The sequence below is a fragment of the Molothrus ater genome, chromosome 2 (assembly GCF_012460135.2).
Source record: "Molothrus ater isolate BHLD 08-10-18 breed brown headed cowbird chromosome 2, BPBGC_Mater_1.1, whole genome shotgun sequence".
NCBI lineage: Eukaryota > Metazoa > Chordata > Aves > Passeriformes > Icteridae > Molothrus > Molothrus ater.
The window spans coordinates 42,743,560-42,766,552 of NC_050479.2; the positions used below are offsets into that span (position 1 = coordinate 42,743,560).

Below are 22,993 nucleotides of genomic sequence, written 5' to 3' on the forward strand. Positions count from 1 at the left end.
AGGAAAAAACTGGTTTTAAGGGCAACAAAGAGAACCAAGAGGTAGCATCTAACATATGCAAATGGCACCATATATATTAGATTCAGATGTAATCTGGAGACACAGATGAATGAAGAAAGAGCAAAGGTATAAAAGCATGTTAGCAAACATAATGACAAAATCAGTCCTGAAGTGAGAAAGAATAAAGCATCAATGTAATATTCCTCCCTTTGAAGGGCCTCAGATGCTGCCCCCCCCAACATACCCCCTCTTCTGCAGTCTGAAATTGCCAGTTTTAAGACCCATATAAAGAGTGGAAGGCTGACTATAAAGTTATAAAAAAAGATAAAAACTGTGTAATTTCCTCTTTCTCATATATTTAAATTACTGAAATGCTGAAATTTATCACCAGGTTACATAATTCACACTTTTTCCAAAGAGTCACAGAGGTAAGGATTCACAATATAAATCTTTATTTTCTAAATTAATTTTTTATTTGTTATGGTGTACATATAACCAGGAGAGAGCAGAGAAATACAAATTGCTATTACCTGTAATTTTGTGATGCTTTTCTGAAAACAATCATCGCATTAAGTGTATCAATTCAATTTTGCATGTAGATAATACAAAGTATGTTTACAGTTATATCCACGGAATTCAGTAGCATTGCAAATGTCTAAAAGAAGGAGTTGGCCCATGAACTAATTTCCAGTCTGGTATTGTTCTGAAACTAAAAATAACATATTTTTTATAACTTGCTAAAGATATACATGACAAGCAACCTTTATGCTTTAGGATGATGTTGCTTTTTACCTTTCTGAAGGCCTGGCATTCTTTTTTTTTTTTTTTTTTTACTTGATAAACTGTTTGTTTGGTGTTTTGTAATACAGAGGGTGAAATACATTGGTTTCACAAACACCTCTGTCTACCAAAAAGCAGAGATGTAAACAGACCTGAAAAATATTTTTAACAGCCATCACAAAGGTGTTAGCTATACTTATAAATAAGATGAACTGAAAGTAAACAGGAAAGCACATTCTATACAATCCCAATCCCCTAAAGACAGATACAAAAAAGAGAAATGACTCATGGTAAGCCACACTGATGTATGTATTGAGCAGTAACATTTTTGCCCATGAGCAAAAGAGATCTGTTATACACTTTCAAGTGTGGCATGAATAAAATCAGACTTTACTATGATTTTTTTAATGGCCCCATCCTGCTTTAGAAACTGAAGTATGAATCCTCACACATAACACAGTTATGAAAACAACTTTGCAGTATTTTTAAATGTTATTTAAGTGTTTTTTTGTCCCTAATGTTGTGTCCACCTGGTATAAATATGTGGCTAAAATTCCAGGAGCCCTGTGGCCACACCATCCATTGTACCAGCAGCATTGTCTCTGAAGATGCAAGGTGAACTGGATCAAGGAGACCCTTTGAGTCAGAAATACCCCAGCCAGTTTCACTGAGTGATCCTGTAAACTCTTGTACCAGCTCAAATGGGAAAGAGAGTGACATTGAGAGGAGCAGGAAAATCAGAAACTGCCACAGAGAAAGACCTCTGTGTGACTTACATTCAAGAGACTAACAATTGATTTGGACTGCCTGACAAACCTGGAGAGACTTCGCTGTGACACCTAAATTAGGCATGCACAGCAGGTGATCTTAGCACAGCCCTCTGCACTGTGAGGGGTGATGAGACGGCATCGACCGAGTCCTCCCAGCCACAGAAGCTCAGCATGAGCTTCCTCCTCAATGTGAACTGGAAAAGAGCCTCATGGGGTACCAGCTATGCTGTCTGCAGCATTTCACATTAAAATGTAGCAAAATAAATAGACTAAGTTTCTAACTGCCTGAAATGCAAATATTTGCTCCCAAAATTTGTTCATGTATGACCAGGAAGAAAGAATTAAGAGTTAAAACTTAATTAATTTTGCTGAGAATTTCAAAAGAAAATCTGGATTTTTCTAGAGTCACTAGCTTTTTTAGTGTAACATACTTAGAAATAACTTTTATTTTAATTTCTATTATAATCAGTTGTGACTCAGAGCACATAGAAAAGCACACCATTTTCTAAATAATTTTAATGCTTACACAATTATTTCAGAGCAGAACTGAATATAAAAGAAAATAAATAGAGATAGCCTCAACTACATATTTTAATTTATTATCCTGAGAAGATGATAAGGTTATAATAATAACCCTAATAAGGAAATAATAAGGTTAACCTGAAATCTTCAATAGCTTAATCTAAACTCTATTATAATCTCAACAAGAATATTATTTTAACAATATAAATATAAATATAGAGGTACAGAGTAGTAAAGGAGTTATATGCGTATCTACCTACAGAAAGAAATAAAAAGTAACCTTTTACATAGCTGTAATTATGCATCATCTTTTATTATTCATGAAAGGAACCATGATATTTGCTTTGTAAGGAAACAGGTGCTTCTTTTTCTCTTTCACCATCTACACACAGGAAAGTTGTCACCTTGAAATGTTTATTTAAAGTGCTAGGACATTAGTTATGAGAATTAGTACTCCAGTCAGTACCTTTTCCCCAGGAGATACAAGTACATTTAAAAACACAGGTACATCTCCAGAAAATAGAAATTGAAAGTCAAGAATTGTAGAATCATTTAGCCTGGAAAAGAACCTTGGGATCCTCGAGTCCAACCATTAACCCAGCACTGCCAAGTCTACCACTAAACCATGTCCTTAAGTGTCACATCCACATGTCCTTTAAATATCTCTGGGGATAGTGATTCCACCCACCTCACTGGGCAGTCCATTCCAATGTGTAGCAACCCTTTCTATGAAGAAGGCCCTCCTGATATACAATCTAAACCTTCCTTGGCACAGCTTGAGGCTGTGTCCCCTCATTCTGTCGCTGGTTTCCTGGGAGGAGAGGCTGACCCCCACCTTTGTACAACCTCTTCTCTGGTATTTGTAGTGTGATAAGGTCCTCCTCCTCTGAGCCTCGTTTCCTCTAGGCTAAACAACCACAGCTCCCTCAGACACTCCAGACCTGTCACCAGCTCCCTTGCACTTCTCCAGGCACACTATGGCACCTCAGTCTTTTTGATTGACCTTGGGCTTCCTGGAAATCCAGTAACAGACAATGATCTGAGGGCTGTACCCAGGGAGGCAGCAGGCTTCCCTAAAAAATGGGTGTGCTACGTGTAGGACCTCTCTTAATCTTAGGGTAGAAGAGAAATATCTTAATTTTATCAAATAAAAATATTATGGATTTCTGAGGTGTTGTATTTTTTTAGAATTATTCCTTTCCTGGAATTTTATTGTAAGTAACCAGACTGTTCTCCAAGAAATTATTTCTTATGAGGCTCTCTTGTTTTATGGTTGCTATTTAAAAAAAAAAAATGTACCAAGGCCAGGTACACAACTCTAATATTGCAATTTTAGTATGATCAGTCTTTGAGTGAGTGTCTGTCTAAGAAATAGCACTTTGAGTAAAGTATTCTGGTTTTAGACCATAAGAGTTATAATACATGAAAAGATTATTTAAAAGAAGGCAAAATAAAGCCAAAAGCTTAACTGTTCTGGGAAATACAGAGAAAATTCCAACTGTTAAAAATGTCCCAATGCAAACAAATGAAAGAAAACAGAGGAAACACGAGTTAAATGTCATTTCTGAGGTCATCTGAGGAGCTCAGAGGCAGCCCTGTGCAGCCTGTGACCTCATGCTGGGAAAAGCTTCTGCATGCCCAGGCAATTGACCCAGATTGACTCACATACATACTGTGATCAGTCCATCATTTTATGTGGATGGAAGTGTTTTTATACTCCATTACCACAATCTCCAGCTTAACTTTTTTTTTTTTTTTTACTATTTCTCATCTTGGCTTCTCTAAAGCATTCTTCATGTTTCTGTTCAGTGCTATTCCTCTCTCCATTGTTTTAGCATAGCACAGCAACATCGGACATTTTGGTCTTTTTTTCCCCCCTGCCTTCCAAATGTGGAATTATACAAAATTCTGCAGGTTTCCACATTTTCATGCAATGGTACCTCCATAGCAAAGTGGCCCTGGGACAGATTGTCAAAGAGCCTTGCCTCCCTTCTCTTTGCTCTGACTTTTGATGATTATACAATAGTTCTTTAAGAAACTAGAATATTTCTTCGTAGCATCGTAGATTTAATGAAAAAATCTTGATGCAGCCTGGCAGATGTATGACTCTGAGGAATGATGTGGAGTGTGCAGTGATGCCTAGAGATGGATGGAACAGGAGGGTGAATGAGGTCTCGTGGCAGAGTAGTGAGTGAGAAATCTCCACACCTGACACTATTATTCATATTGCTACTAGTTTGTTCATTTGTGTCTGGGAAGGAAACCTAATTTTCCACTCCAAAAGGAATCTTAGAAGTTATTCCGTGTAGTTACAGTGTTGAAGATAATGGGAATAGGCCAAGAAAACCAAAAGAAAGGAGTATTATAGACTAGTAATTCACATATACCTGAGGAGGTCTTAGGACTTATTACTATCAGTATTTGAATGAGGCTTGTGTTTCCCAGATTCTATAGAAAAAACTACTATTCCTGGACTATCTGTCTTTGTAAGGTCTTGAACAAAACACAAACTGCTTTAGGAAGTAAATAAAATTCTGAGTAATGAGTAATTGTGGATTTCTTTTCTGCATTTCTGTGTCTCCTTTTCAAAGCCTTATTCCATTTTCACTGAAGTGACTGATACTGCCCACTGTTCAGAAAAAAGTTGCCGAACTGGATTGATTACTAGTGTGAATTGCCATTACAAAGGAAAAGAATGAATTCTCATTTTCTTTCTCTGAAATACACATGTCATAATTTCAAGTACAAAAGACAAGTGAATTTGAAAGATTGATTTGCAAAATGTGCAAAGGAAAAAAGAGGTCAACAAAATGTACACACTGGCACACATGCCTAATAATGATATTTATTTGGGAATGGAATTGTTCATAGAAATGTTCACTTGCTTTCCTAACTTTTATATCAGTTTATCTCTTTATTATACTGCATGTTATACTGTGTGTATTAATGACTAAAATATATGTTTGGGAATAAAAATATTTATGTATGTTTCTTTATATTAGTCTCATATAAGAGTAACATTTTTTGTCTAGAAATAGTTCTAGTTATCATATGAATACATACAATATGAACAGGTGGGTTTTTTTTCCTCTTGCAAAATACTCTACAGGAGAAATAACTACGAAATATTTTTAAATATTTCCTAGTTAAAATGAAACAAGAATTAGTCATGGCAGAACAATCAAATTTTATAACAGTAATACATAATGTACCATTAGTACTGCAGCACACTTTTGCTTGCCTCGTTTTATGAAGCATAGGAACTTGAGCTGAGATTGTTGTGATTCAAGTTTGCATTCCCGTGTCACCACTTCAGCCAGATATCTAAGCTACCAGTAATGTTGGTGGAGGTTTGGTGTATGATTCATGGGCCCACATGTGAATGTCTAGATCTGAGTTAAGGATGTCCCACTGGCAGCTGCCAGCTGCCACTCCCCATGGCTCCCATTTAAGGAAGCCTCTGGAAAATCTCAGAAGTCCTGCATCATATATGCCAGTCCCCTGACGATGTCTTGGATACTCCAAGACATCTTAGGTGGCATCAGTCATTTCTTTTCGGGCAACTGAGTTGCTTTTTTGGGTGTTTGTATGAGCTGAAAAATGCACTGGGCTTCACTGACTGTGTTGACAGAGGGCTGTGGTCACTTGCCCAGAGAAAGACCTGGGGCCATCCAGAACAGTAGTGGACACCAGGTGGGGTTTTTTTGGGCAGCACAACAGGCACTCATTGGTATTTTAGCAATTGAATCCAAGGACTCAAGCTGTACCAGTTACAGCTTGAAAAGCACATACGTAAATATCTGTTTGTTGACATATATGTTAAGATACCTTAATCCAACACTGAATCTTAACCTTGTTGTTACCCCTAGGTAAAATCAGCTATCATATACATATATAGTATCTAACATATAGGTTTTTCTGAATTATAAAAAATAATTCTGAATTCAGAGGGACCTGGACAGATGGAAGAATTGGCTTGATAGAAATCTCAGAAAGTTCAAGGGAAATGCTAAATCCTCCCCCTGGAGAGGAATAACCCCATACACCTATACAGCGGTTGATGCCCGCTGGTTGAAAAGCAGTTTTGCACAGAAGGACCTTGTGGTCCTAAGGGACACCAAACTGAAAAAGAGTGCCCTTGCAGCAAAGAGAACCAACTACCTTCTGGGCTGAATCAGGAAAATATCAGCAGGTTAAAGAAGGTGATCCTTCCCCTCTGTTCTCCACTAGTGAGACACATCTACAATGTTATGTTCAGGTCTGAGCTCTCAAGGACAATGACAAGAGAGACATGGACACAGTGGATGGATTCCTGCAAAGGGCATGAAGATTTTTAAGGTATGCGAACAAAACTTGTGCAAAAAGTGGCTGAGATAGCTGGGTCTGTTTGGCCTGGAAAAGATGCAGAGTAGTATCTTTTGAAAATGTATAAATACCTGATAAAGGGAGAAAAGAAGATGGAGCCAAACTCTTGTCCTTGCTGCCGTGAGAGGACTCAGTGGGCAAAATGGGCAAGAGGCACAAACTGAAATACAGTAGCTAAAAAATATGTGCTAGGAGTGTTGAAGCACTAGTACAGTTAGCCCAGGGAGTCAGTAAAGTTTCCCTCCTTGGAGACATTCCAATGTCAACTGAACTTGGTCTTAGGAAACTTGCAAGAAGTGAGTCTACTATGAGCACAGGGTTGGTCCAGATGATCTCCAGAGACCGTTTCAAACTTGGTAATACTACTCTTTTTTTACAAATTGCTTTTAAGAGAAAGATCATCATAGACAACTTATTTTCAACATAAAATATTAAAAAAGAAAACATGACTTTTTATAACTATACAGGTGTTTAAAAAAACAAACCCACAGGTAAAATATTACACAAAACTCTTTGTTAATATTCAGGGCTAAGATGACTGGCTGATCTTATACAAGATACCATAAATATTGCTATATTCACCAGATCCTTTATTCCAGGCTTGTGAGTAGGGATAAATAGATGACAATGAGATACATATATCAAGCCAGAAATAAGCAGTTACCAAAGACTGAGAAACGGTATTACCAAACTAATCAGCATAAATGTCATATAATCGGCCATTGCTGTACATCCTGCTCCAGTTGTGTCTAAAGTGCTGCCATCGTTGGTTTGATGGATTTGCTTTACGTCACTGAGGTTCATCTTGTCTGGCATCCCTGCTGAGACAAATAAGAAAATACAGTATGATGCATGCCTTGTCACTACTGGAAACATATTATAGCAAGAAAAAATTTAAATATCCTCAGCGCACAGACTGTCACAGTTTGGTTTCTAATTCTCATGTTCCTGCCAAATTCAAATGCTTTATAATTGCATCTAGAAATAAGCACTATACTATAGGCCTATTCATCATTGGAAGCATTTCTGAGGTCTGCCAACTCTGAACAAAGTTGTTCTTGTAGAAATATATCTCAACAAACATTTACGGACTGAAGTGAACAGTTTTGCAAGTCCCAGTAGTACCTAAAAGTTCACTGCTCACATCTTTCTTGGATTTGAAGAAAAAGGAAATAATTTAATGTGAAATTTCTTGTGTCTGGGTCCAAATATTATTGCAAAATAAAGTATAATTCATGTTATGCAGAAAAGTTATGCAGAAAAGTTATGCAGAAAAATATAGTTGTTGTTATATCAAACCTCAATTTTGGCACAATTTAAATAGACTTTACAATATTGTAAAGAAAAGTTCTAAAGCTAACTTTAAACAGGAACCCTTTTACTGAGTTTCCAGCTGAATATTTTTACTTTTTTTTTTTTTTTTTTACCAGGGTAAATATTTCTCCACCTCAAAACAGTACTCTTACTCTTATGGAACAAGGATGTAATCACCTGTTATATTTCCTCTGCCTGATTAAACATGGGAAACAGAAGGTCTTAGAGACACACTGAAATTTGGTAACATTGTCAGCTGCTTGTATCTGTTATGCATGCTTGTAGACTAACTGCCTTATCCCATATAATAACTTGTGGCATGCCACTATCAATCAAAATTAACAAGTCTAAATTCAGTGTTATTACATACAACAAATATTGACATTGTAATTACACCGAGACTGAAAAAAGCTTCATATAAAGCAAAGTCAATATTTATGTAATTAGGTCAATACATATATAATTCAGAAGGTAAACTCTACTGCTGGAACAGCAGCATTAGAAAGAAGCTCAGCTCTACTGAGCTGATATATTGATTTTACAGTCTGAGTTTCTGCATCCGTATTCATGGTTTAGGCGCTTCTTTCCTTTCTGTATCATTAGGAAAGATGAATAAACTTGTGAATCTTTTTTTTTTTTATTATTCAAAGTAACTATAACAAAGTATAAATATTTTAGTCATGGTGTTATCTTTGTTAAGCTGGTTTAGCAGAAGCTACAGAGGACAGTCATTCTTAAAAAGAACAAATTTTTTTTTGTGCTTGCATTAGAAGTATTCTTTTCTCTAAAAGCAGCTTGAAAGCTGCTTTTTGTGAACTTCTGCTCTATGTACTCAAATATCCTTCCTGCAGCCTTGAAAAAAAGCATTAAGGGAAGAGTCAGCTAAAGTCAAACATGCTGTCTGAAAAAACCTGCTGGATGCTTTCTGAAAAAAACCTGCTAGAATGAATTAATCTTCTTTGCTGCTGTACTAAGCAGTGTACCCTGATATTTTTGTGGATTTATCAATCCCATTCTCTTGCTTGGAATTTGTGAAAATTAGCTGTTTGTCCACAAAGCAAGCTGACATACAAGAAGGAAGAGTGACAGAACAGATGTTGAGAAGGAGGGAATACAATTTTTCCTCATCATGTACTTTCAGTAACCTGTGTAGAAAAACATCAGACAACCAATGCTTCACTGAAAGTATTTTGGGTGGATCATCACTATCAAGGTATATCAAGGGGTTTTCTTCGGGGAAGGTTTTTAAGTAGAACAAAAACAAAAAAGTTTTCATAATTTTTTCAGAGTTTTAGTGAGGTCTCCTCATATTTAAAAAGACTAATTTCAGTAAGTGAAAAATTCAACTCTCACCTACACAGCAAAGCAGTTCAGCAAGTGCTATAGGTAGAACAAAGTAGATTTTTCCAAGATTAACAGATACACTATCAGAGTAGTGAAAGATTGGGCCTCATGCAGGACATAAATTGTAAAAGCTAAATCATATAAAGATGAAAAATATTCTTCTATCTTGCAGTTGAAGAAATAACCAGCTTCCACTGAATATGTTTTGAATCTGAAGACAATGTGACTAGATAATAATCAATGACAGTCAGGTGTAATTTCTAGTGAAAATTTAATTTACAGTATTTCAAAAATAAGGATTTCTTTTGATGGGAATTTGTTTTTTTCTTTCCAGCCTCAAATGAAAACTGCAGACTTTGGAAGTTCCAATGAAAGCAGTGTTATAAAAAAAAGTTCAAACCTGTCTATATGTTTTCCTTTGATCCATCAAAATGCCATAAATCATTATGTATAATCTCTGATATTAAATGAATACACTGTTAGAACAGTAGTTTAATTATACAGCAAACCTGTCACCTATTCAGCCCCATAAGTCTATGCAGCACTTTGACTTTATTGAAATAAGAAGTCCAAAAAATATGTATAGATATCATCTGGTGAAAAAAATCACTGAAAAGAAAAACACTCCTTTAAAATAGCCTATTTGAACAGATCTGTGCTATGTTGTTGGGGTTTTTTTAGCTCTAATAAGTAAAATTATAGGTTTAATTCCTAGACCTAAGCTATCTTTTTTATTTAAATTAATAGGTTCTGTTGTCCATTATGAATCAGGATTTAAACATATATGCCACCTTTCAAATATCATAATTTGTAAAGAAGTGATCCTTCCCTGTAAATGAATTTACCTTTCATGGTTCACAGCATACTTGCAATGAGAGATATCCAATCATTTTTAGCAGAACAGACCAGAAATAAAGCAAACTTGTCTGGTTTTAATCTCCTCACATGTCTGAAGCTGGAATTATGTTACAGAAAAGGCATTTAAGCTTCTCAAGTAAAGAGGTCTCATCTGAGATTCAGGGGGAATCTTTTTTCTGATGAATTTATAATTTCAGCAGAGGAGAAGATAAATAGCTTGGGAATTAAAATCCAAATACCATGTTTGCGTAAGTCTACATAAAACAAAGCTGTCAAGTATTGCAGGTCGTGTCCCCAGCATCAGCTCTGAACTGTGTAAATAGCTGCAATTTAAAATATTGTCCTGCTCTGGTTTAGAAAAAATAATCAGCAAAAGAATTTCCACAAACATTGTGATTAATATTACAGCATCAGAACACAAGTTCATACTTTGGCAGAGCAAAATTTCATCTGTTTGCTGTGTTGTTCAAACAGTTCAGTTTGTGTCAGAAATGTTGAATAAGTGTGAGCGCCACCCCTGAATGCAGCATAAAGTAACTGAGTAGGTAGATTTACTGATTCCACTTATTCTTGGTATCTGTAGAGTCTGCATTTACACCTTGGGTTCATTTGGTTAAACAGCTACCTACAGGCATTTTAGGTATAGGAAAGAGAGGTATCCCATTTGGCATACAGCTGCTTGCCCAAAAGTAGCCTGACTCTTATAAAACTCTTTAAGGATTCTTGGACATCTTAGAGCATCTCCAGTGACTTTTGACCCTTCTAGGCAGACCACTGAATCAAAGTTACAGCAGCTTGCATTACAGTGAACACAGAGAAGTAAGGAAATGCAGAAGACGATGGTGGAATACTCAGATGTACATATTTGGTCTGAATTTGAACAGACAAACCCTACACTTAGTTACATAATAGGTTCAACACTGAGTGATCAGGGAGTGTTTCCCAATATATCCCCTACCATCAATCTTTAAATCTTTGATGGAAAACTAAAACTAAATATTGAATCATGTAGCTGTGGCAAATAGATTACATTTTAGAAATTTTAGGTAGGAAAATAAATAATAAATAATAAAAAAACCATGAAATATTGATCAAGTTCGTATTCTTTCACCTGTAGTAGTATATTTTCACTTTTATGCCTAAACCCTTGCCTTTAATCAATTTTGCTTTCAGCACCTGGTGTTGAAGGGCAGGATCAAGGGTTGCATATTGCCATGAAAGTAGCCAATATCTGATATGTGCAAACATTTATGAGAAGCCAGTACTTCATGAAAGTGTTTCCTGTTAAAGCACAGAAAGCGTCATTGCAGCTACATTTACATAGTTAAATATGGGTCCCAGAAGGAGATCCTTCAGGCAAAGTGTGTTGAGTGGCTCATGCCTGCTGTGCTCAGGGACAGCAATACCTAGAAGAAACTGCTAAACAAACCTCCTCTACATGGTACAATGCCTTGCATGTCTTTTAAGCCACACACAGTGATCTCTCAGGCTCAGGGATCCAGTTATCATTTTGTTTGTTTGTTTTAGTTCAAAGTGTCCGAAATAAATATGAGGGCTCTGCTGCAACCCACCAGGTGGTGTTTTTATAACATGAAACTGAAGGAACACATTACAAACTCTGGGATATGATATCCAGGCAAGGGAAAGTGTATAAAAATAAAAAGCCTGCTGTTGAGGGACTCTACAGGGCAGAGAAACCCAAGCCTTCAGCCGTCTGGTTTGTGCTGCCTTTTGGAAGCAGTCCTTGGAATGAATTCTCCACAGAACTTGAAGTTTACTTTGGAGTGACCAAGATAATTTTTCTTAATGCTCTGCCATGGAGTGATGCCTTGTGAAGGCTGTCCTGGAATAGAGAGTAGACGGAGCTAAAGAATAAAGTAGGTATTTATTAGGAGGCCTCAACGGATCCACCTTGGGCAGCACAAGAGCCCAGCCAGGGCTACACTCAAGACAAACCAAAAAATGGTCACCAAATAGATGACTGGTCATGGGGTCTCACACTTCTGTAAGTTCTGGTCCATTAGCATATTGAAGTTCTTGTCCAATTACAGCTCCAGCTCATGAAGCCCCATTTTCTTGTTTTTCTCTCTTCAGTCCACTGTTGTTTATGCTCTTGGGCTGAGATCTGGATCATTTGTCTTGGTCCACAGTGAGAGAAGGAATTATTTTGTCTACCTACTCTGTGAAGAGAGCTTACTATCCCCTAAAATGAACTTCAGAACTACACACTAAAGCAGTACAGAATATGAAAAACATAAAAGCTAAAACCTGAGGCATCAAGTGAACAAACGTCTATGCGATGTGGGTAAACAGAGGTGAAACCAGGAGACAACTCACAAGCCAAGCTACTTGACAATGTAGACATAGACAATGAAATCACTTAAATTTGGAGTCTTGCTTAGTATCATAGGAAGGTTTTGTATTGTGATATAAAACCTAGCAGCAAATTTTCAATGTCTTTGTAGGTCTCACCTCTGCAATTAGCCAGTCATTTATTTCAGTGAAAAGCAGTCATTGTTGAGTTTTCTTTGCTGCTCCTAAGTAGCCCATGCAACCTGTATCAACATCCCAAGGAGAACTCTGAGTACCAAAAAAGCTGAACCTGAGCTGTAGGCCACAAAGCGATGTGGAACAGAGAGATTGTGCTCACTTAGAAACCAACCAAACTGCATAAATACTCAAGAAATTTTCTGTAATATTTATTTGGAGGAAATAATTTTATCTAAAGTCCTCCTTTTTTAACTTTGTAAATCCTAACAATCATTGTAATAATACACAAACCAACATAAATAGCAATTTTAACTGTAGAGGGAATATCAAGATGTAAGTAATCCCACATACAAACAAAGAAATAGTGTTACTGTTACTGTTAGAAACCAATTAAGAAACCTGCCTAATGGTATTAGTGAAGAAAATTCTGCATAGTTAACAATATATTAGGAAATGAATCCAACATATCATGTTTAACTGCTCATATTTTATGAAACCTGTATATACAAGAAATAGAGTGTAACCAATGATCTTACCATGAGTCTGGCAAGTAATTTTAACTAAAAGAGCAGCAGACATTAAGTCTCTAGTCCAGTATTTGAAAGTTTTCTTTCAAAGTTGACAGTGGCATTTGTTTCACATTATACATTAATGAACTCAGTATTTCCATTGAGAAAACAAAGCTTTTATGAGTTAATGTAACACAAACAAATGGTGTCATAGACCAAAACATTTCCATTTGTTTCACATTCTTAAGAATAAAAAAGTGAAGACATCATTTGTTGAAATAGCTAACATGTACTTTTTTAACTTGTAGGTCAGTTTTAGCATAAATAACATATATGTTAAAACTATACTGCTAAAATAGCAAGTCTTAGATGCCTGAAATACTTGGGTTTATTTTCCAGACAGAGACCAAATATAACTATGTCTGAAGTAGAGAGACCCCACAGTAACCTTCATTAGATCTATTCCTATTGCTTTCTTGGGCCATAGTTTTTAAATCCATGTTCATTATAAGACATGTTCATTATAACTTCAAGGCTCTAGGGTGCTGGAATCAGCATTGCCAATAATGCCTGTTTTAAATGAAGAAATCCATCTTTTCAATCCTTTTCACTATTGAAAGAGTTTTAACCTTTATCATTAACCTATGCAAAGGCTTAGTAATCAATACAAAATTAAAATAAGGCCAAAGTTCCATAAATCAGTCTGTGTAAAAGTAAGCAAATTCTTCATTCTCTGAATTTTCTTCTTATTAGTTCTAGTTTCCTTCCTATGAGTCAGATACCCAAATGTCCTATATAAATTACTGTCCTTTGAAACAGTTTATCCATTATCCTTTGATTTTTTTTCATTTTTTATGTATGAGATTTATAATCAACAATTCTCAATTATATAAAACTAACCATATAGAAGAAGCAGATGAATTTGAACTGAAACTCCTGAAATTAAGGTGTGAACTAGGTTTGAGGAAGAATGTTACCAGTTAGGGTCATTTAAAAAATGAAATCTTTTTCAATTTAGTTTTTTTAATCATTCAGATTCCCCTGATTTATGGCCAAATTTCACTGCAGCAGTGCATTATTCTACTGTTTGTCTTGTTGTTATTTCTAAAATTAAAGTAGCAAAAAAAAAAATCACTATTTTCTGGAAAATAAATCTGAACTAAACCAATTTCCATTATCAAGTTGTTCAAGTAACTTGGTAGTTTTTTTCCGATCAGTCTACCTAGAATTCCAGTCATTCTAGTCACTTCACTCTCTCAATCTATTGTCTGTAGATTAACTTGATCCCCAAAATACTGACACATTAAGTAGTTCCTAAGTTTTTCCTGAAAAGCAGATTTAATGACATTTTTCTAGAACTTAGAACTATTTAAGGGAGAAGTTTTAACAGTCATTTCCTTATCATGCCTGCAGATAGGAGATTCTAAACTCACCTGTTGCCATGCAGTGGCACATTTAACACCCCCCTTGTGAACCTGTTCCCAAAGGTGAGTGGTCAGATCTGTGATTTTTCTTGATGAGTTGGTTTTACTACCTCTTGAGCTCACTTTTAGAACCACCCCACAGTGGGATCTAGTATGTGTTTGGAAGAGGAAGGAAAACCATGCTGTTATAATTTGGAAAAGAACTTAAGCTCTCAGCTAATCATAACATTGTAATGCACCCAGAAGGAGACTAAGAAAATGTAAAATCTGCTGTTGATATCTGACTCATCCCACATCAAAGACTGGATTACTGACTCAAAAAGGAAGTGTGGAGCAGTAAAGAAAGTAGATGTCCTTGTCTCCATTCCTTCACTGTAAACAAAAGCCCAGCTTGTCTCCTTACAAATAAAAAATGCAACGCAGAGATTCTCTTCAGTTGCTGCTTTCTCTTCCTCTCTAGGTTTACTTTCCATTCCACAAGTTTTAACTCAGCTACTATGTTAAAAATATGTCAAAAGCATAGAATTGAAAAAAATAAATTTTCCAGTATCATCTTAGAAATGCACTTCCTAATCAGATTATGAAGTTTTAAAAACCACAGTTTTTCACAGAAATTTTTCTTCTCTAGTTTTCATTTCTGAGACAGTTCTTTCTGGCAGAGCATTTCAATTTCTTTCAGGCAAGATGAATATCAGTGATAAATTCTATGGTGCTTCCTGATGAATATTGATCTGCATCCCTCAGTGTGTTTAGTGTTATGAAATGCCATAGGAAGTCTTGTGTCTCAGTGCATTCCACAAGTACAAGATCTTTGATCTGAAGTCACTAAACATAAATAGTTAAACATCAAAATATGTGTCTTCTTTAAGTTCAGAGATAACCACTGGGCAATTCAGAGAACCAAACTGATATCTGCAGCAGTTTAACCTCTCCCTAGGAAAGCTGGCCTTGCAGAATTCATATAAATATGTGGGTTTCACATAAATATACAGCTCCAATTCAGCAACACATGAATAGTGCTGCTTCTGTTTTGCTCCCAAGCATCCATCCCTTAACAGGAAATAACTGCTGATCACCCCGTGCTCCCACAGCTCAGCAAGGCTGACCATTGACTTGACTTGGCTGTGGTTGACTGACTGGACAAAAGTACTTACCAACAAAAGCAAGATATCAGTCTCAGGGCTAGAAGCAATGCAAGTAATGTAACAGTCCTAAACATAACATGTCAGAAAGAGGAAAAGAAATATTGAGGGAATTTTTTTTTTCCCAGATTGGTAGTGTGGACATTTGGGAAGCCAAAATAAAAAGAAAACCTATATGACTTCAAGAGTTTCTTCTTGAAAGTATGTCACTTGTGCCTGAGCCTTTCTTCTAACTGAGTGCCCATCTATGTTATCTCACTTAATTAACCTAAATATAAACAATGAAACAGAACTGCTATTTCTGGTTAATTTGATCATTTAGACATATTTTCTAAGCAGGATTTTAGTCACAACACAGCTCTTCAAGGAGAACAGGAACACAGATGGATGAAAAACAGCTGAACTTTCACAGTTTAAGTTTTTAGCCTGAAGATATTGATCCAAGAGAGAAAGAATTGAGTAAATAATGGATGAGGGCTGAAAAGCGAAGAGAAGAGAGAAAGGTGACCTCTATTTAAAGCTGTTCTGTGTGGACTGTAAGTTAAGGGACACTATAGGTTTGCACTCAAGTTGAGCTGTACCATTGTCAGTGAAAAGGTACGTCAAAGTCCAAAAAATGCTTTTTCCACGTATGGGTGACTCATGGGAACTGAGGGGAAACCCTGTATTAAGAGACCAAGACCACCTCCTCCACCCCACTCCTGTTTCCTCTGAAGCATACAGCAAAAGAAGGGGAGATGGTAACAGTGACCTTGGCAGAAGACACATTCACCTTTTTCTTCCTTTAGATGAAGAGAAGGAAGATTGGATTCAGATCCCACTGACAGTGCAGCAGAGAAAGTTTTGCCAGAAGCCTTAACCAAAAGTCTACAAATGTATGCCAGATTACCTGAGAACAATAATTGACATACCAGAGTTTGTTACCCAGAGGTTTTTTTAAGTTGATGTCCCTACCTTAGTAGAAGCGTCATTTCTTGGGAATTAGTAGGGAGGGGAATCATTCCAGTGCAGTAAAGCCTGGATATGAGGCACTTTAAAGCACAATAGCTCTTTGTGCCCTGAAACTGCTTTTGTTTTTAAATAGTCTTCTTGCAAAAAATGGCAGCTGAATAATGAGATGGCTGCTTTACAGGCAACCACAGGTTTGCTTTTCAGTCTGACACCAAGGATTTGTGATTTCATGGAGAGATTAAAGGTCAGGGCATAGGTTTAGGTGAATGTTCAAAACAGAGAAAACACAACCTGGTTCAAATTATACCTATTTCTAGCAGTACAGACAGTTCAGAAGAAACGTATCTTCTTAGGACAATTGGATTTTTCTCTGTTAAGGGGCTCCAAATAGCACCTCTGAAGAAAATTTCCATATGTATATGTATAAGGTGAAGAATTGGAGTGCCTGGCTCCTAAAGCAGAAAAAGTCTAAGTTAAGTCTACAGTGAAAAAAGGCCTGCATCTTAAAAAGCCAATTAATTACCTAGATTTTCTCTTACACACTCAAGTGTTAAAATAATTCCTTGTTTACTTTAAAGCATTTGATTTTGGGAAGTTAGGTTTAGCCAAGTTGGTTTTTTTTTTCTTTTACCAAATATACATGTATATAAAGGCTTTTGGCAAATCTGGCCACAACTTAAGGTAAAGAAGCAATGAAAACATTAAGAAAAGTAGGCCACTGATGTACTGTCATCAACATCTAGAACCAGTGTAAGACCAAGACTGAACTTACACAAACTAGGTATTTGGCATAAAAACATGGAAATAATTACATGACTAAAGAGGCAGAATTGGAACAGAATGAATGAATGCATTTAAAAGCTAATGTGAGTTAAACAACAAAGGAAATTCTCCAAAAATAGTTCAGCAGAATAAGCAGATGAGTTAAACTGCTGAAAATGCCGACTGTAGGTTTTTAATAAGTCAATAAAACTACAAGTCTGGGAATGTCATGTAAGCTTAAGTGATAATCATGACATTTCCTCCCTTGTGGTGTGCTCTCTTCCTAAGAGCCCCCTCTTTTTCCTTCAGTCTCATGGATGAGTTATATCACGTCATGCTTCTCCTCCACACAGGAGGAGTTCCAGGACATGTTCAGCACACTCCAGTCACGCTTCAGCAGTTTCCACAGTCAGCAGGGAATTAGGGAGCAGCAGAGACTCTCAATGTTTACAGCAGGGAGAAAAGTATCAAATTGCAACACTCTCCCAGACATCAAATCAAGATGACGTCTCCTCACTTTGCCAGACAAAATACCAATAAACAGCTCTGATTGTGGGAGCAGAGCTGCAGAAAGGAGAAAGATGGGATTAATTCTTCCAGGGTTTACTGCTCTGTCTATTTGGGCACTGAGGGTGACCCCAGCGCAAGCCATGATGGTGCTTGTGGGGTGCAGTCCTTAGCACCTGACGAGTCCTGGGTTGGTGACTGAGCAAGTTTGAGCCCAAGGCAAATTGAGGTATTGATTGAGACCAAGGTCCATCAAGAATACCAGTCAGAGGCTAGAGCAGGAAATTGGGCCAGAATCGGTCTGGGGAAGAAGTTTCATTCAACATTGGCTTGGGGCCATTCAGGGGACAGGACTAGGAATGATTGTATCTGCAGGATAGCTCAGGGAAGGTCTAGGTGCACAGGACAGAGCTGCTGTGGGGCTCTTGGGCCAAGAAGGCCTGGCTGGGACTACAGGTGAGGCCAGTCAGGACCATCAAGGGTTGGCATAGGGACCATCATTAAATCTCAGTAGCAGCTGTCTGAAATTAATTCTTAATTTGTGTGATTTCCTCAGCACTCTCATCTTCCAAGGAATACCCTGAGATCTCATCCACTTTCCATAGGGCTGCCCGGATGCTGCAAAAGTTTCTTGTTCCATTTGTGCCTCTGGATAGGGCACAGACAACACAGTTTGGATGAGCAGTTGTTACAGTGCCCCTCACACAGCAGAAGTCTCCCTCCATTCCTCATGGTGCAGGCAGCCATCTCAGCCCTCTCCCTCTGCATTATGGGCTTGAGAAGAGAGGCAGGTAGTTATAAAGCCAGACCCAGGGAATTCCTGCTGGCATTGGGAGTGTGTGCCAGTAGCTGGTAGGGCACTCTCTGAGGAGGAACTTACAGTCTTACACTGACTTGATTCCACCAAATGGGCAAAAGAACACAATCCTATTGGAAGATGCCTGTCCATTTGAGCAAAACTACTGTAATTCCTCACATTTATTCATAAAAAAAGTTGATTTCAGTAGCCTGTTTAGTCAAATGCATGCTGATATTGTCACTAAACTGTGCACCTGCCACTTGATCCAATCATCCCTTACTGTAGTCTTTGCATTCCTCACGCTTCTCTTTAAACGAATCAGTCTAGATCTGACTAGTTGTATGACACATCTTTCATTGAGATTAAAGACAGATGAGTGTGTTGTAAATAATATAATGCCTCTTGCTTGATTACTCCCAGTCTTTTCTATGGGAACCTATTCCATAGTTCAAACCTTTCATTTCCTATTAAAAAATAAAGGATTGAGATAAGACTATGCAAGCTTGTACAGGTAATGTTTTACCACACTAGTATCAAGCATAAAGTTGTTGCAAACAAAATAAAACAAAAAAATCTCAATTTTTAAAAAACATAATCAAGAATTACATCCCTGTTACAATTTTTGGTTGGTGGAAAAATATCAACAATAACAATATTATTATATCTTTAAAAATCAGGTACTAAATGACTTTTAAAAGAGTTTTCCTGGGAAAAACCCTGTCTGAAAGATTGGCTAAATTAGGCAAATTGTGTAAGTTTTCTGCATTCTCAGGGATGTTTTTTTGCTTTCCATGACACATTGAATACTACAAATTTAGTAATAATGTAGTCAGTTTTCCAGAGCAAAAAAAAAAAAAAAGGTGTGGCATTCATAATGCTTGAAAATATTGAATGGTGTACACAGAGTGAACAAAATTGCTAGATGTTACTGAATGCAGAGAAATATCTTGCTGTTTAAACCTTTTATTGTCACAGTGATCAGCTTGCCAAATGCAAACTACTTTTAGTGGCTTTCTCTGCATATGGAAAGTGGAAGCATAAATAAAGGAGATTTTCTCCACACAGGTGATCTGATTTATAAATAGACAGTGAAAACAAATATATTTAACACCATATATCAATACAAATCCAAAGGAACTATGATTAGACATTGTTATAAAATTATAATTTAAAGACTGATTTAATTCTAAATGTAGAAAAGCCCATTCTTTTACTACTATATTTAGTAAATTGTAACCTTGGTGTTCTTTTAAAACCCATCAGTAAAATAGATTTTTTAATTTAATTGGGAATATAGAAAGTTCAGGAATAAAGAATTAGAGATGCATTCTATTTTGACTGTTAAGTTATTTAAAATTGCATTTTGTTTTACACTTAAATTGCATGACCCAAAATAGCATGTTAGAGACAGTGAGTCGGTCTCATTCTGATTTTTTCTGACTTGAAAATGAGTTGTAAATGGGAAAATGGAGACACGCAGGCATAAATAATTATTAATTCCCAAGCAAACTTTCAGATGACACATCTGGGCGGTGTATGGATATCTTGATATATTAAAATTCAATGGCCTGCACTCTGCACAAAATCAGACTAAATGATCAAAATGGAATCCTTTTAGCTGTAGATTTAATAAGCTATATGCAGATTGAAATCCTCTTGAACTGGAATTAATACTTATTAGCCAGACTTCCACATTATCTCTTCGACTGAAAACTCTCTAATTATAGGGAATCAGATAAAAATGCTCACAAACAGGATAGCCTTAACTGGTGAACTTGACTTGACCAGACTCATGGAGGTAGTTTTTAATTCTTGGATTATTTGAAAATTGTTTTCTTTTTTTGAATTGAAAGTAATACCAACATTTTCAATATGTATTTTTACCATAAATTTCTTACATTTACATATTTTGCCATATTTTGTTGAACTTTTATAATTTGCAAGTGACAATCATCTTTCAAAGATATATTTCCTATCACAAGAGACTGTTTTGTCAGGAGCACTTTTGCATCAAAATGAATTCATAACTTCTAGAGATAAATTTCTGAAAACAGATCTTTACTAGCTGAATGCTGACAGACACTTACCTGAAGCACTACACTCAGCACTGTCCAGGTCCCCAAGCACCACCTAGGCACTAGAAATTCTGTACCTTGTCTCTTCCCCATGTTTTGTATTCAGATGACATTTTCCAAAGTCTTCCTGTATGCAAATACTTTCCCTGGAAAAATACTGTATCTCTGGGAGTGCAGGAGATTTTTGCGGGTTCTTTATTAGTGATAAGAACCTGAGAAGCAGATGATTAAGTATGAGAGGCCTTCCTCCATGACTATTGTGTCAGTGTCTATTGTTAAAGGAGTATCTTAAAATAGTTCATGGTCTAAATGTTCAGTAACAATATTAAAATTACAGCTAGGCTGTGCTAAGCATTTTTGCCCTGTGGAGTGATTATGAAGGAAGAAAACACAGCTACCCAAATTTGCATCTCCTAAACCACATTTTCAGCTTGTATAACAGAAGGTATCTAAGTTATTATTACTTTTTAAGTATCCTTTCCAGTATACTGTGGTCCCAGCGTAACCATGATTTATAACATATCCCAGGTTTTCTGAAACATTTGGCTTAAATTGAAGTGCAACTTCAGGTGGTCATTTGGCTTAAGAAGACTATTTATGCTAATATGTAATTAATTATTTTAGCATTCCCAGGCATATTTCCAGATATTTTGAAGGAGAGAGAAACCTTCTTTATTATAAAAAAGAAGAAGAAGAAAAAGGAAAAAAGGCTATAAAATCAAGGTTAATATTAATGTTAAAGATGTTACATGTTGAGAAGGTGCAAGGTTAGCATGATAATGGTTTGATCATGTTCACATTAATTGGTTTAATTAATGGCTACCCCCCACAACACTCTCCCCATAGAGAGGCAGTACAACTATTTAAGGACATACTGCCCAAACATGTTTGCATGACCATCAGGAGACTGAAAACCCAGAAATCCTAGCCCAGTGGTCCCTCTGCATCCACAGAAAGACAAAGAAAGAAAAGCAGGTCCCACTAAGTCTGCTATAAAATGGGTCATATCCACTTTTGAGTCTACCAGTGATGGCAAGGCTGGCTTTACAAGGTCAATGATACACTGGCTATGTCCAAGCATTAAGTGTGAAAATGCTGAAATTTTAGCAAAGCTTGCTTAGTGAAAAAAAAACCCCAAACTTGTTTTTTCAGGAGAGTTTTAAAAAAAATCTCTATATAATATATTTTGTAGTTCCTTGCCAAATTTATTCTTTTTTTGCGTAACCACTATAGCTGATATACAAGAATTATTTACAGATGGATTTTTAAATTTACTTATTTAGAGACTGACTGTTTGCATTTCTTTTCATATTTAAATCTAAACAAGAGAATTTCTTGAGTATATTATATCTGTTAAATGTAAAGAAAAGCTGAAAAGTTACTTTAAAAAAGCTTTTATTTATATGCACCATTTATGTAATTATTTCTGAATGGACAATATTGAAAAAAAGTGTATTAAAAAGAACCATTGCCCTGGATATCTTCTGCTCTTGAAATATTTCCAGTGTCATTAGAAAGCTGACTTCTATCCAAGACTGGAATTCTTTTGTGATCGTTTAAAAACTGCAAAGTGTAGCAAAAGTCAGTAATGTTTGGAGATTTTCAGAATCCACTTAATTATTCAGAGAACAATTGTTTCAAAAATGTTTATATTTTATCAAGTCTGCACTAATAATATCTAGCTCGAGTCACTACTTTGTCTATCTCTTACTAATGCTATCCAAACCACTAAAGCATCCCAAAGGGAGAAGAGCTGGAAGAATTCAAAACTGTCATGAAGCAATTATTGCTGGGCAGACTGCTTCATATCCATGTGTTCAGCACATCTATTTCAATTTGTTTCTGGCAAGAAGGAATATAAAATTAAGGATTCACACAGAGGAAGAAACAGGAATAATATTCAATGAATGCAAAGTAGGCAATAAACCAATTTATCTAACAGTACAACTACAGATACTTTCAACTGAATGTAATTATTTCAGAGCATCTGGAGGAAAATTCTCAGGGCAAGAGGGATTTCTAATATTTAATACAGGTAATTGTTTAAATCTATGTGTAACTTGACTTCTGGGAGTACACATGTACATTAGGAAAATTATATATCTGTAATATATTTAGGTAAAGGTTTTTCCATTTGTTTCAATTCTGAATGAAAATGGACATAAACTCCACTTCAACTAGAATACAAATGTCATAGATTTTCAGCTTTAAAAAGTGCTGTATTTTTGTTTGTTTTGAAGTTGGGTTTTTGGCTGGTTGGTTAGTTGGTTGTTTTGTTTATGGGGGTTTTCTGTTTGTTTTTTTCTTGAGGAAGACTGACTTTCAAATACTTATAGATGAAAACTGATTAGGTAAAAAAAACCCAAACCTGTGTGCTTGCT

General features: G+C 36.3%; 1 protein-coding gene across 3 annotated transcripts in view; it reads right to left on the minus strand.

Annotated features, from left to right (window-relative positions):
• Nucleotides 1–429: 429 nt before the first annotated feature.
• GPC5 (glypican 5) overlaps nucleotides 430–22,993 on the minus strand; it is a 599,375-nt gene continuing 576,811 nt past the window's right edge. For all 3 annotated transcript variants that reach the window (XM_054518549.1, XM_054518547.1, XM_054518548.1), the window contains one exon: nucleotides 430–7,258. In XM_054518549.1, coding sequence (XP_054374524.1) covers nucleotides 7,098–7,258 — 161 coding nt within the window. In that variant the 3' untranslated portion in view covers nucleotides 430–7,097. The remainder of the gene's footprint in view (nucleotides 7,259–22,993) is intronic.